The sequence below is a fragment of the Leucoraja erinacea genome, chromosome 18 (assembly GCF_028641065.1).
Source record: "Leucoraja erinacea ecotype New England chromosome 18, Leri_hhj_1, whole genome shotgun sequence".
Lineage (NCBI taxonomy): Eukaryota > Metazoa > Chordata > Chondrichthyes > Rajiformes > Rajidae > Leucoraja > Leucoraja erinaceus.
Window position 1 is genome coordinate 4,826,089 of NC_073394.1, and position 17,513 is coordinate 4,843,601.

Sequence of the window (17,513 nt, forward strand, 5' to 3'; positions counted from 1 at the left end):
TCATCTTCGGTGTTAACCCGCACCTGCAGTTCCTTCCCACACAAACACCCCGTGTGTCTTTTCTTTTAAGATGGAGAGTTAAGCATTGCTTAGCGTTGCATTTATCAATGGAAAGAGGCAAACCTTGACTGCATTTCCAGCTGCGCCTTTTGCTGGCACGGCTGTTGCTGTTGCTGTGCTGGGTGGTGGTGGGGGTGGTGGTGAGGTGTGGGCTGCGGTTGCTGCTGAGGGCCAGGTTGACACGGGGACTGTGGGGGGTGGTGATGCTGGGCCCCCTGCTGCTGACACACAACCCCAGGCTGTTGCTGCGTCTGTGGCTTCAGCGGCTGCTGCTGTGTCTGTGTCTGTGTCTGCTGTTTCTGTGGTTGCTGCTGCTGTTGCTGCTGCTGCTGTTGCTGCTTGTACCGGGACAGGCTAAAGAAGAGGCCCAAGATCGCCTTTAGATTTCCATTCCGGATTTCTGAAACAGATAAGGCAGTAATATGCAGATCAATGTCTGTCAATAGACAATAGGTGCAGGAGTAGTCCATTCGGCCCCTCGAGCCAGCACTGCCATTTAATGTGATCATGGCTGATCATCCACAATCAGTACCCCGTTCCTGCCTTCTCCCCATATCCCCTGACTCCGCTATCTTTAAGAGCCCTATCCAGCTCTCTCTTGAAAGCATCCAGCAAACCTGCCTCCACCGCCCTCTGAGGCAGAGAATTCCACATACTAAAGTCACGCAAAGGTTCATCGGTTTAGTTAGTGCTGGTGACACAGTCGCACAGCTGGTAGCGCTGATGACTCACCGAGCCCGAGATCTGCGTTCCGTCTCGCCATTATTTCAGCTTGGTCTAGTTTCGTGGTGCAGCGCGGAAACAGGCCCTTCAGCCCACCGAGCCCGCGCCGACCTGCGATCCCCGCACGCGGGCCAATTTACACTCTTATATTAAGACGATTATCCTACATAGAAACATAGAAATTAGTTGCAGGAGTAGGCCATTCGGCCCTCGAAGCCTGCACCGCCATTCAATATGATCATGGCTGATCATCCAACTCAGTATCCCGTACCTGCCTTCTCTCCATACCCCCTGATCCCTTTAGCCACAAGGGCCACATCTAACTCCCTCTTAAATATAGCCAATGAACTGGCCTCAACTACCCTCTGTGGCAGAGAGTTCCAGAGATTCACCACTCTCTGTGTGAAAAAAAGTTCTTCTCATCTCAGTTTTAAAGGATTTCCCCCTTATCCTTAAGCTGTGACCCCTTGTCCTGGACTTCCCCAACATCGGGAGCAATCTTCCTGCATCTAGCCTGTCCAACCCCTTAAAAATTTTGTAAGTTTCCATAAGATCCCCTCTCAATCTCCTAAATTCTAGAGAGTATAAACCAAGTCTATCCAGTCTTTCTTCATAAGACAGTCCTGACATCCCAGGAACATCCTATCCTGACACTACAAACCTGCGCGTCTGTGGAGTGTGGGAGGAAACCGAAGATCTCGGGGAAAACCCACGCAGGTCACGGGGAGTGAACGTACAAACTCCATGCAGACAGCACCCGTAGTCGGGATCGAACCCGGGACTCTGGAGCTGCCAGCGCAGTAAGGCAGCAATTCTACCGCTGCACCGCCGTGCCGCTTCCGACAAAGCATCTTCATAAGTTTATGGTGATAGGAGCAGGATAAGCCCATTCGGCCCATCAAATCTACTCCGCCATTCAATCAAGGATGATCTATCTTTCCCTCTTAACCCCATTTCTCCCCAGACACCAGGTACTAATCAAGAATCTATCAATTTCGGCCTTAAAAATATCCATTGACGTGGCCTCCGCGGCATTCTGGGGCAATGAATTCTACGGATTCACCACCCCCTTGCAAATTAAATTCTTCCTCATCTCCTTCCTAAAGGAAAGTCCTTTAATACTTACAAACTTAAAGCACATGGCATTGGGGGTTCAGTATTGATGTGGATAGAGAACTGGCTGGCAAACAGGAAGCAAAGAGTAGGAGTAAACGGGTCCTTTTCACAATGGCAGGCAGTGACTAGTGGGGTACCGCAAGGCTCAGTACTGGGACCCCAGCTATTTACAATATATATTAATGATCTGGATGAGGGAATTGAAGGCAATATCTCCAAGTATGCGGATGACACTAAGCTGGGGGGCAGTGTTAGGTGTGAGGAGGATGCTAGGAGACTGCAAGGTGACTTGGATAGGCTGGGTGAGTGGGCAAATGTTTGGCAGATGCAGTTTAATGTGGATAAATGTAAATCCATTTTGGTGGCAAAAACGGGAAAGCAGATTATTATCTCAACGGTGGCCGATTGGGAAAGGGGGAGATGCAGCGAGACCTGGGTGTCATGGTACACCAGTCATTGAAGGTAGGCATGCAGGTGCAGCAGGCAGTAAAGAAAGCGAATGGCATGTTGGCTTTCATAGCAAGAGGATTTGAGTATAGGAGCAGGGAGGTTCTACTGCAGTTGTATAGGGTCTTGGTGAGACCACACCTGGAGTATTGCGTGCAGTTTTGGTCTCCAAATCTGAGGAAGGACATTATTGCCATAGAGGGAGTGCAGAGAAGGTTCACCAGACTGATTCCTGGGATGTCAGGACTGTCTTATGAAGAAAGACTGGATAGACTTGGTTTATACTCTCTAGAGTTTAGGAGATTGAGAGGGGATCTTATAGAAACTTACAAAATTCTTAAGGGGTTGGACAGGCTAGATGCAGGAAGATTGTTTCCGATGTTGGGGAAGTCCAGGACAAGGGGTCACAGCTTAAGGATAAGGGGGAAATCCTTTAAAATCGAGATGAGGAGAACTTTTTTCACACAGAGAGTGGTGAATCTCTGGAACTCTCTGCCACAGAGGGTAGTTGAGGCCAGTTCATTGGCTATATTTAAGAGGGAGTTAGATGTGGCCCTTGTGGCCAAGGGGATCAGAGGGTATGGAGAAAAGGCAGGTACGGGATACTGAGTTGGATGATCAGCCATGATCATATTAAATGGCGGTGCAGGCTCGAAGGGCCGAATGGCCTACTCCTGCACCTAATTTCTATGTTTCTATGTTTCTATGTAATATTGAGGCTGCGATCACTGGTCCCAGACTCTCCCACTAGTGGAAACATCCTCTCTATCCTATCCCTGCCTTTATCGTGTTTAAGAATGAACTGCAGATGCTGGAAAATCGAAGGTCGACAAAAATGCTGGAGAAACTCAGCGGGTGCAGCAGCATCTATGGAGCGAAGGAAATAGGCAGCGTTTCGGGCCAAAACCCGGAAGGAAATAGGCAACGTTTCGGGCCGAAACCCGGAAGGGTTTCGGGCCGAAACGTTGCCTATTTCCTTCGCTCCATAGATGCTGCTGCACCCGCTGAATTTCTCCAGCATTTTTGTCTACCTTGCCTTTGTCAGATTGCATCAATAGACAATAGACAATACACAATAGGTGCTGGAGTAGGCCATTCGGCCCTTCGTGCCAGCACCGCCATTCAATGCGATCATGGCTGATCATCCCCAATCAGTACCCCGTTCCTGCCTTCTCCCCGTATCCCCTGACTCCGCTATCTTTAAGAGCTAAATCCTATTCAAAGGTTCTGCTTAATTTGAGAACATGAAATGTAGAATTATTTCTTACCTTCTGCCGAAAGACCCTGTATGTTCACCCCTTTGGCAGCCAAGAAACTGAGGCACACATCAATGTTTTCAATCTGGAGATAGATAAACACAAAGGAAAAGAGCAATTTGAATCCTGTTGCACGAGAAATAGATCAGAGATGATTCCATCTACTCCAAATAATATTTTAACCTCCCATGACAATTGTATGTCTTGTTCTTTCATAGTATTCCTTTCTCCGCCAACAATAGGAGATTGAGAGGGGATCTTATAGAAACGTACAAAATTCTTAAGGGGTTGGACAGGCTAGATGCCTGAAAATTGTTCCCGATGTTAGGGAAGTCCAGGACAAGGGGGTCACAGCTTAAGGATAAGGGGGAAATCCTTTAAAACCGAGATGAGGAGAACTTTTTTCACACAGAGAGTGGCGAATCTCTGGAACTCTCTGCCACAGAGGGTAGTTGAGGCCAGTTCATTGGCTATATTTAAGAGGGAGTTAGATGTGGCCCTTGTGGCCAAGGGGATCAGAGGGTATGGAGAGAAGGCAGGTACGGGATACTGAGTTGATGATCAGCCATGATCATATTGAATGGCGGTGCAGGCTCGAAGGGCCGAATGGCCTACTCCTGCACCTATTTTCTATGTTTCTATGTTTCTATGTTAACAAGCAACCAACCTATCAACCAAAGAAGGGGAATAAAATATCACTGGATCCGGCTACAATTTTCCTTGCGTTAACCCAAACGCCTTCCCATTTCCCCAACAAGATAACAAACGATTACGCTATGAACCACCGGCGGCACGGTGGCGCAGCGGTAGAGTTACTGCCTCACAGCGCCAGAGACCCGGGTTCGATCCTGACTACGGGTGCTGCTTGTACGGAGTTTGAACGTTCTCCCCGTGACCTGCGTGGGTTTACTCCAGGAGCGCCGGTTTCCTCCCACACTCCAAAGACGTGCAGGTTTGAAGGCCGACTGGCCCCTGTTAGTTGTCCCGAGTGTGTCGGGAGTGGATGAGAAAGTGGGAATCGCCGGAGATGTGCTCTGACGGCCGGCCTGCGGCCTACGGCATGCGGAAGCCGCGGTCTCCGGTAAGGAGGTGGACGTTTTGGGAGCTCCAGGCCGCGAGCTGTGCTCAACCTGTCCCGACGTCGGGGTTCCGACCATCCCGACCAGAGAGCTTGAACATCGGGCTGTCCGTAGCGGCAACTACGGAGGGTCAAGGCCACGACCACGGGCGAACAAGGTACGAGGAGGAGGAGGAGGTGGACTGTATTCCCTTCCGCCACAGTGAAGAATGCTGTGGTGGACGTCTGTGTTGAATTAATTTGTGTATTATGTCCTTTTTGAATTGTAACTCTGCATGGTAAATTACATTCCACTGCACCTTATGGTGTATGTGACAAATTCAGATTCAGATTCAGATTCAGATTCAATTTTAATTGTCATTGTCAGTGTACAGTACAGAGACAACGAAATGCATTTAGCATCTCCCTGGAAGAGCGACATAGCAAACGATTTGAATAAATAATAATAAGTGTCCGGGTGGGGGGGGGTGGTGATTGGCAGTCACCGAGGTACGTTGTTGAGTAGAGTGACAGCCGCCGGAGAGAAGCTGTTCGTCGACCTGCTGGTTCGGCAACGGAGAGATCTGTAGCGCCTCCCGGATGGTAGGAGGGTAAACAGTCCATGGTTGGGGTGAGAACAGTCCTTGGCGATGCTGAGCGCCCTCCGCAGACAACGCTTGCTTTGGACAGACTCAATGGAGGGGAGCGAGGAACCGGTGATGCGTTCATCGGGAAAGTTTAAATACATTTAAACTTTGAACTTTGATAACAGAAATAGTGTGAACAGGAGATCGATGGATAGCATGGACATAGTGGGCTGAAGGGCCTGTTTCCGTGCTGTGTCTCTTAAAGCTAAAATAAAAACTAAACCCCATTTACAGTATTCATCCGACCACCAAAGATGCATTCAGCTCAATTAAATCTAAGAGCATTTAACGTGGCTACTTCCAGCGTGGGCGTGTCCTTTGGTCCCCCCGTGTCCCACTGTCCCATGGAACAGCCACTCTTTCAATGAACAGGACAAGTAATGATGGCCGCGCCTAGTATAAGCAGTCGCCTAAAGAACGGTCAATAGAAGATGTCATTTACCCTTCATTCCCAAACAAATGTAAAAGCCTGAGAGGACACGAGGGTGAGCAAAGCCAGGTTATAAAATCCTTGATTGGTTGCTAGGTGGGTTGCTAGGTGGTAATTCACCATGAGATGCATTGAGCAAGATCCACCAACCTTGGTGTGTAACCAAGTTTACCAACTGCCAAGAATCGCACAAATTCACTGACGGCATGGTGGCGCAGCGGTAGAGTTGTTACATTGCAGCACCAGAGACCCAGGTTCGATCCCAAGGCAGCGCCTTTACCACCTCAGGCAATTGAGGAAATTCAGAGTGTCTACGAGGATCCTCCAGTGCTTCTACGCAGCGGCGGTGGAAAGCATCTTGTCCGGGAACATTACCATCTGGTTTGGGAATTGCTCTGCCAAGGACAAGAAGGCTCTGCAGAGAGTAGTGCGTTCGGCCGAACGCACTATGGGAACTTCACTCACCCCCCTGCAGGAACTATAGAACAGGAGGTGCAACTCCAGAGCAAACAAAATCATGAGAGACCTCTTCCACCCCTGCAACGGACTGTTCCAGCCGCTACGGTCAGGCAAACACCTCCGTTGCCATGCAGTGAGAACGGAGAGGTTGAGAAGGAGTTTCTTCCCAGAGGCAATTCGGACTGTAAACGCCTATCTCACCAGGGACTAACTGTACAGAACGTTTTTCCTCCTATTATTTATTATGTAAAATAATATGTGTGTTATGATTGTGTTTATAATTTGTTTGGTTGTTTTGTTGTTCCGCGAGCATTGCCACTTTCATTTCACTGCACATCTCATATGTGTATGTGACAAATAAACTTGACTTGACTTGACTTGACTTGATCCTGACCGTGGGTGCTGTCTGTACAGAGTTTGCACGTTCTCTCCATGACCTGTGTGGATTTTATCTAAGATCTTCGGTTTCCTCCCACACTCCAAAGACGTACAGGTTTGTAGGTTAATTGTCTTGGTATGAATGTAAAATTGTCCCCAGTGTGTGTAGGTTAGTGTTAGTTTGTGCGGGGATGGCTATGGGCCGAAGGGCCTGCTTCCGCACTGTGTCTCAAAACTAAAACTAAATCAGATGATGTTTCCTACTTTGGTATGAAGAAATTATATAAACCTTTTTGTTTTTTGTTCCACAGCAGTTAATTAGTTTAGTTTAGTTTATGTTTGTTTAATGTTGTCACATGTACCCAGGTACAGTGAAAAGCTTTTTTGTTGCGTGCTATCCTGTCAGCGAAGACGATGATTACAATCAAGACATCCACAGTGTGCAGATACAGGATAAAGGGAATCATGTTTCGGGCAAGATGAAGTCCAGTAAAGTCCGATTAAAGATAGTCTTAAGTCATCTTGAGGAAATGCATTTCGTTGTCTCTGTACTGTACACTGACAATGACAATTAAATTGAATCTGAATCTGAATCTGAATCTGAAATGCGATTCCTCCTAATGGATAAATCAGACCAATTCATAACGAGTTGGTCTCCATTCGTCGTTTTGTTGGAATCATATGGTGCAACACAATTGTAAAATATAACTGTTTCAGGACTGGACGAGGGTTGGTCAAGATTATAAATAATGATCTCCTTTTCTTTTTTATTTTATTTTCTTTTCTCTATTTTCTCTCTCAACTTTCTTCATTTACTCGTTTTCTTTCGTCACACACTATATATTTCACATCTTTCTATCCTTTACTATCTAACTTCTTTTTCTTATTCTCATCTTTTTTCAATGTAACAAAAAAAAAAAAAGAAGTTGTACATAAAATGTATTATGAAAATATATATTAGGCACTTTGGTGCCATATGACTGTACTTACTTCTAATAAAATAAAATATTTTTAAAAAACAAAGATAGTCTTAAGGGCCTGTTCCACTTGGCCGTCATTCGCACGCCATTTAAGCGACCTGCTAGCGTGTGGGTAGCACGTGGGTAGCGTGGGACGGGCGCATGGAGTGGTGTGGAGGAGTGTGGACTTCGTCCTGCACTAAATCTTCGCGCGCCACCGGCCTGTCACGTAACTGGCGGCCAAAGTGAGACAGACACATAAGGGTCTCCAATAAGGTGGATCAGGATCATTGTCTAGTTGGTGACATAGAAACATAGAAAATAGGTGCAGGAGTAGGCCATTTGGCCCTTCGAGCCTGCACCGCCATTCAACATGATCATGGCTGATCATCCAACTCAGTATCCCATCCCTGCCTTCTCTCCATACCCCCTGATCCCTTTAGCCACAAGGGCCACACCTAACTACCTCTTAAATATAGCCAATGAACTGTGGCCTCAACTACCTTCTGTGGCAGAGAATTCCAGAGATTCACCACTCTCTGTGTAAAAAATGATTTTCTCATCTCGGTCCTAAAAGACTTCCATCTTATCCTTAAACTGTGACCCCTAGTTCTGGACTTCCCCAACATCGGGAACAATCTTCCTGCATCTAGCCTGTCCAACCCCTTAAGAATTTTGTAAGTTTCTATAAGATCCCCCCTCAATCTTCTGAATTCTAGCGAGTACAAGCCGAGTCTATCCAGTCTTCGTTCATATGAAAGTCCTGCCATCCCAGGAATCAGTCTGGTGAACCTTCTCTGTACTCCCTCTATGGCAAGAATGTCTTTCCTCAGATTAGGAGACCAAAACTGTACACAATACTCCAGGTGTGGTCTCACCAAGACCCTGTACAACTGCAGTAGAACCTCCCTGCTCTTACACTCAAATCATTCTGCTATGAGTGCTAACATACCATTTGCTTTCTTCACTGCCTGCTGCATCTGCATGCCTACTTTCAATGACTGGTATACCATGACACCCAGGTCTCGTTGCATCTCCCCTTTTCCTAATCGGCCACCATTCAGATAACAGTGACAGTGACAGGATGTTCAGTTGCCTGACAGCTGGGAAGTAGCTCGGAATTATTCATCCTCATATCAACATTTTACTTGGGTTTTACGATATTTACAAAGTCACAGTTTCCTTAATGCGAAGACAGACACAAAATGGTGGAGTAACTCAGCGGGCCAGCCGGCATGTCTGGAGAGAAGGAATGGGTGACGTTTCGGGTCGAGACCCTTCTTCAGACTTTTCTCCAGAGATGCTGCCTGTCCCGCTGAGTTACTCCAGCATTTTGTGTCTATCGTCGGTGTAAAGTAGCATCTGCAGTTCCTTCCCACGCTGTTTCCTTCAATTCAGCTCTGGTGAAATGCGTTGCAAGGACCCACACCGGTTGATCTATAGGTGACTGCACGGAATTAACGCGCAGACCACATTTTGCGTGTGTAGTTTGCCAGTTCAGTTGCTGCAACAATCTAATGCAGAGCAATCGACTCGGACATTTACTCTTGTGGAATGCAAAGTGTGAAATGAATACCATTTTTTCATTCCACACCAGACAGCTGGGACTTCTAACCACGGCATTGCGCAGACACAGTTCATGGATAGCAGCTTGCGGATAGATTAATGCAGAAACTCACCCTCTGCCAGCATCAGACTGTCAAGTCTCTACGGTGTAAATCCAAGCTTGATGCCAACGCTCAGGTAACGCCGTCCATTTGTGCACTTGTCTCCTGGCAACAGTGAGTGCCATAGTAATGATGTCATCCTGGCTTGACTCGCTACACCTGTGTATACCTGTGTGCCAGGTAGCAACTGGAAGGTAACCAGGATGCTTCAGCCAGCACTTGGGCTTCAGTAGCCTGTGCCGCAGGGTATGCTTAGACAATAGACAATAGGTGCAGGAGTAGGCCATTCGGCCCCTCGAGCCAGCACCACCATTCAATGCAATCATGGCTGATCATCCCCAATCAGTACCCCGTTCCCGCCTTCTCCCCATACCCCCTGACTCCACAATCTTTAAGAGCCCTATCTAGCTCTCTCTTGAAAGCATCCAGGGAACCGGCCTCCACCGCCCTCCGAGGCAGAGAATTCCACAGACTCACCACTCTCTGAGAGAAAAAAGTGTTTCCTCGTCTCCGTTCTAAATGGCTTACCCCTTATTCTTAAACTGTGGCCCCTGGTTCTGAACTCCCCCAACATCGGGAACGTGTTTCCTGCCTCTAGCGTGTCCAAGCCCTTTACATTCTTATATGTTTCAATGCGGTTTTGTGCATGATTAACGCTTTGTTTAGGAAAGAACTGCAGATGCTGGAGAAATCGAAGGTAGACAAAAATGCTGGAGAAAGTCAGCGGGTGAGGCAGCGTCTGTGGAGCGAAGGAAAAGGCAACGTTTCGGGTCGAGACCCTGGTCTCCAGCATTTTTGTCTACCTTAAAATCTTCAATGTTTCGTTTTAGTTTAATTTAGAGAGACTGCATGGAAACAGGCCCTTCGCCCCCCCCCCCCCCCCCCCCCCCCCCTCCCGAGTCCATGCCCACCATCGATCTCCGCACACTAGCACCATCCTACACACACTAAGAGCAATTTATAACTTACCGAAGCCAATTAACCTACCAACTTGCGCGTGTCTGGAGTGTGGGAGGAAACCGGAGCACCTGAGGAAAGCCTTTTCCCTTCGTGACCGCGTGGGTTTTATCCCCGGGTGCTTCGCTTTCCTCCCACACTCCAAAGACGTGCAGGTCTGTAAGTTAATTGGCTTCGGTACGTTGTAAATTGTAAATTGTTCCTGGTGTGTGTTGGATAATGTCAGCGTGCGGGGATCGCTGGTCGGCGAGGACTCGGTGGGCCGAAGGGCCTGTTTCCGCGCAGTATCTCTAAACTAAATTAAGTCTAAACGTGGAAGATTTTAGACCATTAATGAACATTAATGAACTAAACACAGTGAGCACTTAAAAGATGATCACTGATTGCCAAGTGTTTCAAGACACTAAAGAACGTTCTGCTTCCAAATTAGACATTGAGCATTAAAGTCTTGTAATCATTTGGTAGAAAGGTAGATACATAGATGGGTGTGGAAATGAGTGCCAAGCTGGCTTTCTATTTTGAATGAGCAAAAATAACCGATTGAATGAATACCAATGAGGATGAGTTTACTATCTCAGCTGTTCTCTAACACATGAAGTAACATCAAAGTTTGAGACGTTCACCTGTTCTCTGGCTCAGAATCCTTTCAATATGAAGATGGAGTAAATAAACCATCCCCCTCCCCTTGCGTTAACCCACTGGAGGAGGTCAGGGGGTTGAGCAGCATCAGTGTGGGGTGAGGGGAGGGGGGGTGAAGAAATAGTTGGCATCTTGGGTCATGAACCCGCACTGAGACTCTGTCATCTTGACCAGCTGAGTTCCTGCAGCAGATTAGGACAGTTCTTGCTGGAGTAAGAACATAGAAACAAAGAACTGCAGATGCTGGTTAATACACAGTCTGGAGAAGGGTCTCGACCAGAAACATTATCTATCCATGTCCTCCAAAGGTGCTGCCTGACCAGCTGAGTTACTCCAGCGCTTTGTTTGTCCTTAAGTGCTGGAGTAATTCAACGGGTCAGGCAGCATCTCTGGAGAACATGGTTAGGTCATGTTTTGGGTCTTTGGACTTTAGAGATACAGCACGGAAACAGGCCCTTCTATCCAATGGGTCCACCCTGACCAGCGGTCCCCGCACACTAACGCTGTCCTACTCAAACTAGGGACAAATTACAATTTTACCAAGTCAATTAACCTACAAACCTGTACGTCTTTGGAATGTGGGGGGAAACCGGAGCACCCGGAGAAAACCTACGCAGGTCACGGGGAGAACGTACAAACTCCGTACAGACAGCACCTGTAGCGGGTCTCTGTGAGGCAGCAACTCTACCGCTGCGCCACCGTGCCGCCCACAATAATCTTTGAAAGTGTAAGGCACAAAGAAAATAAAGCAAGGTATATAACAGAAAACAGACAAGTCTCTCTGATGATCACAAAAATTAACTAATAAGCTTTGGGAATGAAATGAAGATAAATGTTCAAAATTAAAATGGATATGCAGGGATTGGAGGGAAATGAATCATATGCAGGCAGATGAGATTAGTTCATCTTGGTATCAGACATTGTGGGCCGAAGGGCCTGTACTGTTGTGCACTATTGTATGCTTCATGTTCTATAATCTAGACGAGATATTCTATCGCAAATTTTGGTCACAGATTTTGTTAACTGAATTTTCATCAAAGGTTAAACACTTTCTCTTTCCCTCTCCTGAGCCAGAAAGTCTTGGCACAGACACTGTGGGCCAATGGGCCTCTTCCTCTGTTGTACTGTTCTCAGGGCATTTATCTTTCCCTGAGAAAAATCTCTTGATTAGTCAGGGTGTCAGGAGTTATCGGGCAAAGGCAGGAGAATGGGGTATAAGAGCTCTGGTAAGACCACATCTGGAGTATTGCGTACAGTTTCTCCTAATTTGAGGAAGGACATCCTTGTGATTGAGGCAGTGCAGCGTAGGTTCAAGAGATTGATCCCTGGGATGGCGGGACAGTCATATGAGGAAAGATTGAAAAGACTAGGCTTGTATTCACTTGAGTTTAGAAGGATGAGGGGGATCTTATAGAAACATATAAAATTATAAGAGGACTGGACAAGCTAGATGCAGGAAAAATGTTCCCAATGTTGGGTGAGTCCAGAACCAGGGGCCACAGTCTTACAATAAAGGGGAGGCCATTTAAGACTGAGATGAGGCCTTTTTCACTCAGAGAGTTATGAATTTGTGGAATTCCCTGCCACAGAGGGCAGTGGAGGCCAAGTCACTGGATGGATTTAAGAGAGAGTTAGATAGAGCTCTAGGGGCTAGTGGAATGAAGAGATATGGGGAGAAGGCAGGCACGGGTTATTGATTGGGGACGAACAGCCATGATCACAATAAATGGCGGTGCTGGCTCGAAGGGCCGAATGGCCTCCAACTGCAACTATTTTCTATGTTTCTATGTTAGGAGGGAGAGATGGATCAGCCATGATTGAATGACTTGATGGGCTGAATGGCCTAATTCTGCTCCTAGAACCTATGAACTTACGAACAAAAGGCTCGGAAAGAAGCTTGACTGCACACCCAGCTTTGAAATGGCACTTTTAATTGGCGATAGAACAGTTTCTTCCCCTGCTCTTATCAGGCAACTGAACCATCCCACCAACAACTACAATACAATACAATTTATTTGTTGTCATTTGAACCCAGAGGTTCAAACGAAATTTAGTTTCTGCAGTGATACACACAAGAAAAAGAACCAAGACACAACACAATTTACACAAACATCCATCACATTGAATCTCCTCCTCACTGTGATGGAAGGCAAAGTCTTATCTCTCACTTAACTAGGCAGCAGTCCTGAGCTACTATCTACCCCCATTGGAAACCCTTGGACTATATTAACTGGACGTTACCGGACTTTGTCTTACACCGCTGTGGACGGCTCGATTGTTATCGTGTATGGTCTTTCCGCTGACTGGTTAGCATGCAACAAAAAGCTTTTCACTGTACCTCGGTGCACGTGACAATAAACTAAACTAAACTGAGCTGAGCCCATCGCACCATTCTAGAGCATTCACTTGCTGCCTTCCTATTCACCACTCACATCAAACATTAGCGGTACTGTTCTTCAACAGCCCGCAAATGTCGAAATACTAACATGACTCAGAAGCAGATTGTGCTCGGGTCGACTTTGATAAATCATCGACTCATTTACGATTTGTGTTGTCGTCAAACAACGAGAGACATGTGATCCCTGAGCAAACAAATGGTTCCAAAGTGAACAGGTTAGTAGTGGCTGAGTCATGTAACTGTATCCAGTGACTCTTTACTCTCCTATTAATAGCCTTCTGGTGGCTCAATTCAAATTCAAACTGAATGCCATAAATGATAAACAACTTGTGCGAGCAACTTTTCCACTCATTTTATTCTTCTCCAACCATCTTTATTGTTTCTGGCATGCTGTCATGTCACAGTTTAGTTTGGGAACAACTCTGCATAAAGGGCCTGTCCCACATACATGATTTTTTCGGCGACTTGCCGGCACCCGTCATAGTCGCAGCAGGTCTCCGAAAATCTTCAACATGTTGAAAATCCAGCGGCGACCAGGACAAGGTACGATTCTTTGGGCGACTACTGTCATCAGGGGTGTCGCCTGTACGGTCGTGAGTCGTCCCCTCAGTCACCCAAAGAGTCGTAGCGTCTAAATGTTCAAGAAGGAACCGCAGATGCTGGAAAATCGAAGGTACACAAAAAAGCTGGAGAAACTCAGCGGGTGCAGCAGCATCTATGGACCCGCTGAGTTTCTCCAGCTTTTTTGTGTACCTGTGAGTCGGTGCATCTTTCTGGTCGCCGCTGGATGTTCAACGTGTTGGAAATTTTCGCCGACCTATGACGGGTGCCGGCAGTCGCCGAAAAAGTCGCGTAAGTGGGACAGGGCCCACAAGACCGCTAGGAAATGAAATGAGTTGTGGATGTAGTCCAGTCCATCACACAAACCAAACTGCCCACCATCGAATCCATCTGCACTTCACGCTGCCTCGGAAAAGCACCCAACACAATCAAAGTCTTGTCCCACCCTTTGTAGTTTAGTTTAGTTTAGAGACACAGCAAGGGAACAGGCCCCTTCATCCACTGAGTCCGCGCCAACCAGCGACCCCCGCACGTTAACACTATCCCACACACGCTGGGGGCAATCTACAATTTTACCAAAGCCAATTAACCTACAAACCTGTAATTCTTTGGAGTGCGGGAGGAAACCGGAGCACCCGGAGAAAACCCACGCAGGTCACGGGGAGAACGTACAAACCTCGTACAGACAGCGGCCGTGGTCAGGATCGAACCGGGGTCTCTGGCGCTGTGACTCTGCCACTGCGCCACCGTGCTGCCCATGAATCGCTGAGTTTTATTTGTAATCAATCTTCTATTGCGCCTCTAATCTTCATTCTTACGTCCGTGTCGAGGTCGTAAGTCCACAAAATATGCAGATATTTTACCGCAGATTTACCTCAACCAAATTTAAGACCAAGTCACAGTCTATTATCACAGAGGACGAAGGAACACCTAGAATAGACGCAAAATGCTGGAGTAACTCAGTGGCTCAGGCAGCATCTCTGGAGAAAACTTCCAGTGGAGACCCTTCTTCAGACTGAGAGAGGAATTGAGAAACACCAACCATGCCTTGTTAAGGTAGATTCTCACCTATTAATTGCTAAATTGACAGCGCTAAGTGCAAGCAAAAGAAAAATCCTACAAGTCTTTCTGGTATTTTTAAACCTTGCCCATCTCTGACTGCGACCTCATTAACATTTCTATTGTGTCGAAATTGCTTTCTAACTGCACTTCCTCAACTGGCAGACAATGGACACAGAGTGTAATTAATGCAGGAGCATTGAGCTAATGCTTGCTAAAAGGGTGTTGTGAATAACAGTGATTAGTCAAATATACAGACATTGTGCCCAGGAAGGATGTGTCAGCTACACAGCGCACACACACACACACACACACACACACACACGGAAGATGAGAATGTCCTGCTAGTATTTGATAGCAATTACTGTGAAATGGTTCCCGACTGACTGCCTTATACAACAGCTGTTGAGGACGAACACTGTAGGAAGGAAAAAGTTCCATGCAAGCTTATTTTTTTGTCAAGTACTTCGACATACGCTACAGGTCTCTCCGCAGGAACAGCTTCTTCCCTGCGGCTGTTACATTACTTAACTCTGTACCACGGTGATTGCCAGTCAACCCCCCACCCCCCCCGGCCACTCCTTCCACCAGAAAAAATTGCACTACTATGACTGTATGTACGTAAATATATTTATTGCTCATATTCTATGTCGCTCTTCTAGGGAGATGCTAACTGCATTTCGTTGTCTCTGTACTGTACACTGATTCAGATTCAGATTCAGATTCAATTTAATTGTCATTGTCAGTGTACAGTACAGAGACAACGAAATGCATTTAGCATCTCCCTGGAAGAGCGACATAGCAAATGATTTGAATAAATAATAATAAGTGTCCGGGGGGGGGTGGTGATTGGCAGTCACCGAGGTACGTTGTTGAGTAGAGTGACAGCACAATGCCAATAACGTTTGAATCTGAATCTGATGCCTGTAGCGATCACAGAGATGTTGATTGTGTACTAAAGTAGACAAGAATGCTGGAGTAACTCAGCGGGTGAGGCAGCATCTGCGGAGCGAAGGAATAGGCGACGTTTCGGGTCGAGACCCTTCTTCATACCGATGATATATACAAGGCAGCCCAAGTGTATAAGAAAAACCTACTTTTTTAATACAATAGTGCCAAGTAACTTCAAAATACTCTGGAGTCGATTCCAGTTAAAAAGCTTGACTGCTCAAATAAGCACAAGTATTAAGTTTCAGACAATCTAATTATAGACAGTTGTTCAAAAATACTCGATCTGCAATTGCCACCCACGGGAAATTCAAAGCAACCTCATGGCATTTGTGCCTTTTAAGGAAATCGTCCCAAAATGTGAAAGGTGCAGGTCATTTGTGAACGAAACTGGCACCAAACACTTACGGCTAAAGTTCAGGGTGAGGATCTGAACTGCAAACGCAATCAATTGTCCATTTGGCCTTTTATCACCAGCGGCTATCTCTGTTAGTGTCAGCACCTGCTGGTGTCGGCCGGGTCAGGTTGACTTTGCAGATTACTGAGCGGAGTTTTCAAAAAGGAAGAAAACATTGAAAAAAGAGGGGGGGGAGAGAGAAAGAAAAAGAGAAAGAGAGAAAGAGAGAAAGAGAGAGAGATAGCGAGTTGAGGAAAGAGAGAGAGAGTTTAGAGAACTAGATGATACATCAAAACTAAGAATAATCCTTGGCGAAGGAAATACGGCACATCTTGGTGCACAATACGTAACAGCATGCCATAACCTGAGAGACGGTGAATGACCAACATGCACATATGTACGCACACACTAATCGACATTAACTAACACTAAGAAATTAATACTGAATTGCTAAACTTGCTATTGTGTTGTGCTGCTTACAGCTACAAGAACGTATAGCAATCAATAAAGGGCTATAGGCCTATTGCACGTTTATGTACAGGGACATATCTATCCATGCACTGTATACTTGTATTTATACTTATGCATTCTAAATATGTATGTCATGTTTTATACTTTGGCAATATAACAATGTTTTTTTATCATGCCAATAGAGTTTTTAAATTGAAGGTTACACAAAAAAGCTGGAGAAACTCAGCGGGTGCAGCAGCATCTATGGAGCGAAGGAAATAGGCAACGTTTCAGGCCGAAACCCTTCTTCAGACAGAGTTTTTAAATTGAATTGAAATTGAATTGATAGCGTGAGAGAGAGAGAGAGAGAGAGAGGGAGAGAGACCCTAACTTATCCAGTCTGAAGAAGGGTCTCGGCCCGAAACGTTGCCAATTTCCTTCGCTCCATAGATGCTGCCTCACACGCTGAGTTTCACCAGCATTTTTGTCTACCTTTAAGAGTGCATTTGCGTAGGTTTTTTTGTGATGTTCACAAACAAAAATGATGCAGCTGTGAAATAAATGTGAGAGGCTCCTTGTATTATTTGCTGAACGTTAGTCCCAGGATGTGCAGGAAAGAACTGCAGGTGCTGGTTTAAATCGAAGGAGGACACAAAATGCTGGGTAATCCAAACTCACAATAAACCAGAGGTACACAAAAAAGCTGGAGAAACTCAGCGGGTGCAGCAGCATACGGAGCGAAGGAAATAGGCAACGTTTCGGGCCGAAACCCGGAAGGAAATAGGCAACGTTTCGGGCCGAAACCCGGAAGGAAATAGGCAACGTTTCGGGCCGAAACCCGGAAGGAAATAGGCAACGTTTCGGGCCGAAGCCCGGAAGGAAATAGGCAACGTTTCGGGCCGAAT

The 17,513-nt window shown here is 46.4% G+C and overlaps 1 protein-coding gene across 1 annotated transcript in view; it reads right to left on the minus strand.

Moving 5' to 3' along the window:
- The window catches only part of nav2a (neuron navigator 2a), a 572,427-nt gene that overhangs the window by 238,317 nt on the left and 316,597 nt on the right, over positions 1 to 17,513 (minus strand). Inside the window, 2 exon segments of the mRNA XM_055649181.1 lie at positions 124 to 460; positions 3,615 to 3,687. Coding sequence (XP_055505156.1) covers positions 124 to 460; positions 3,615 to 3,687 — 410 coding nt within the window.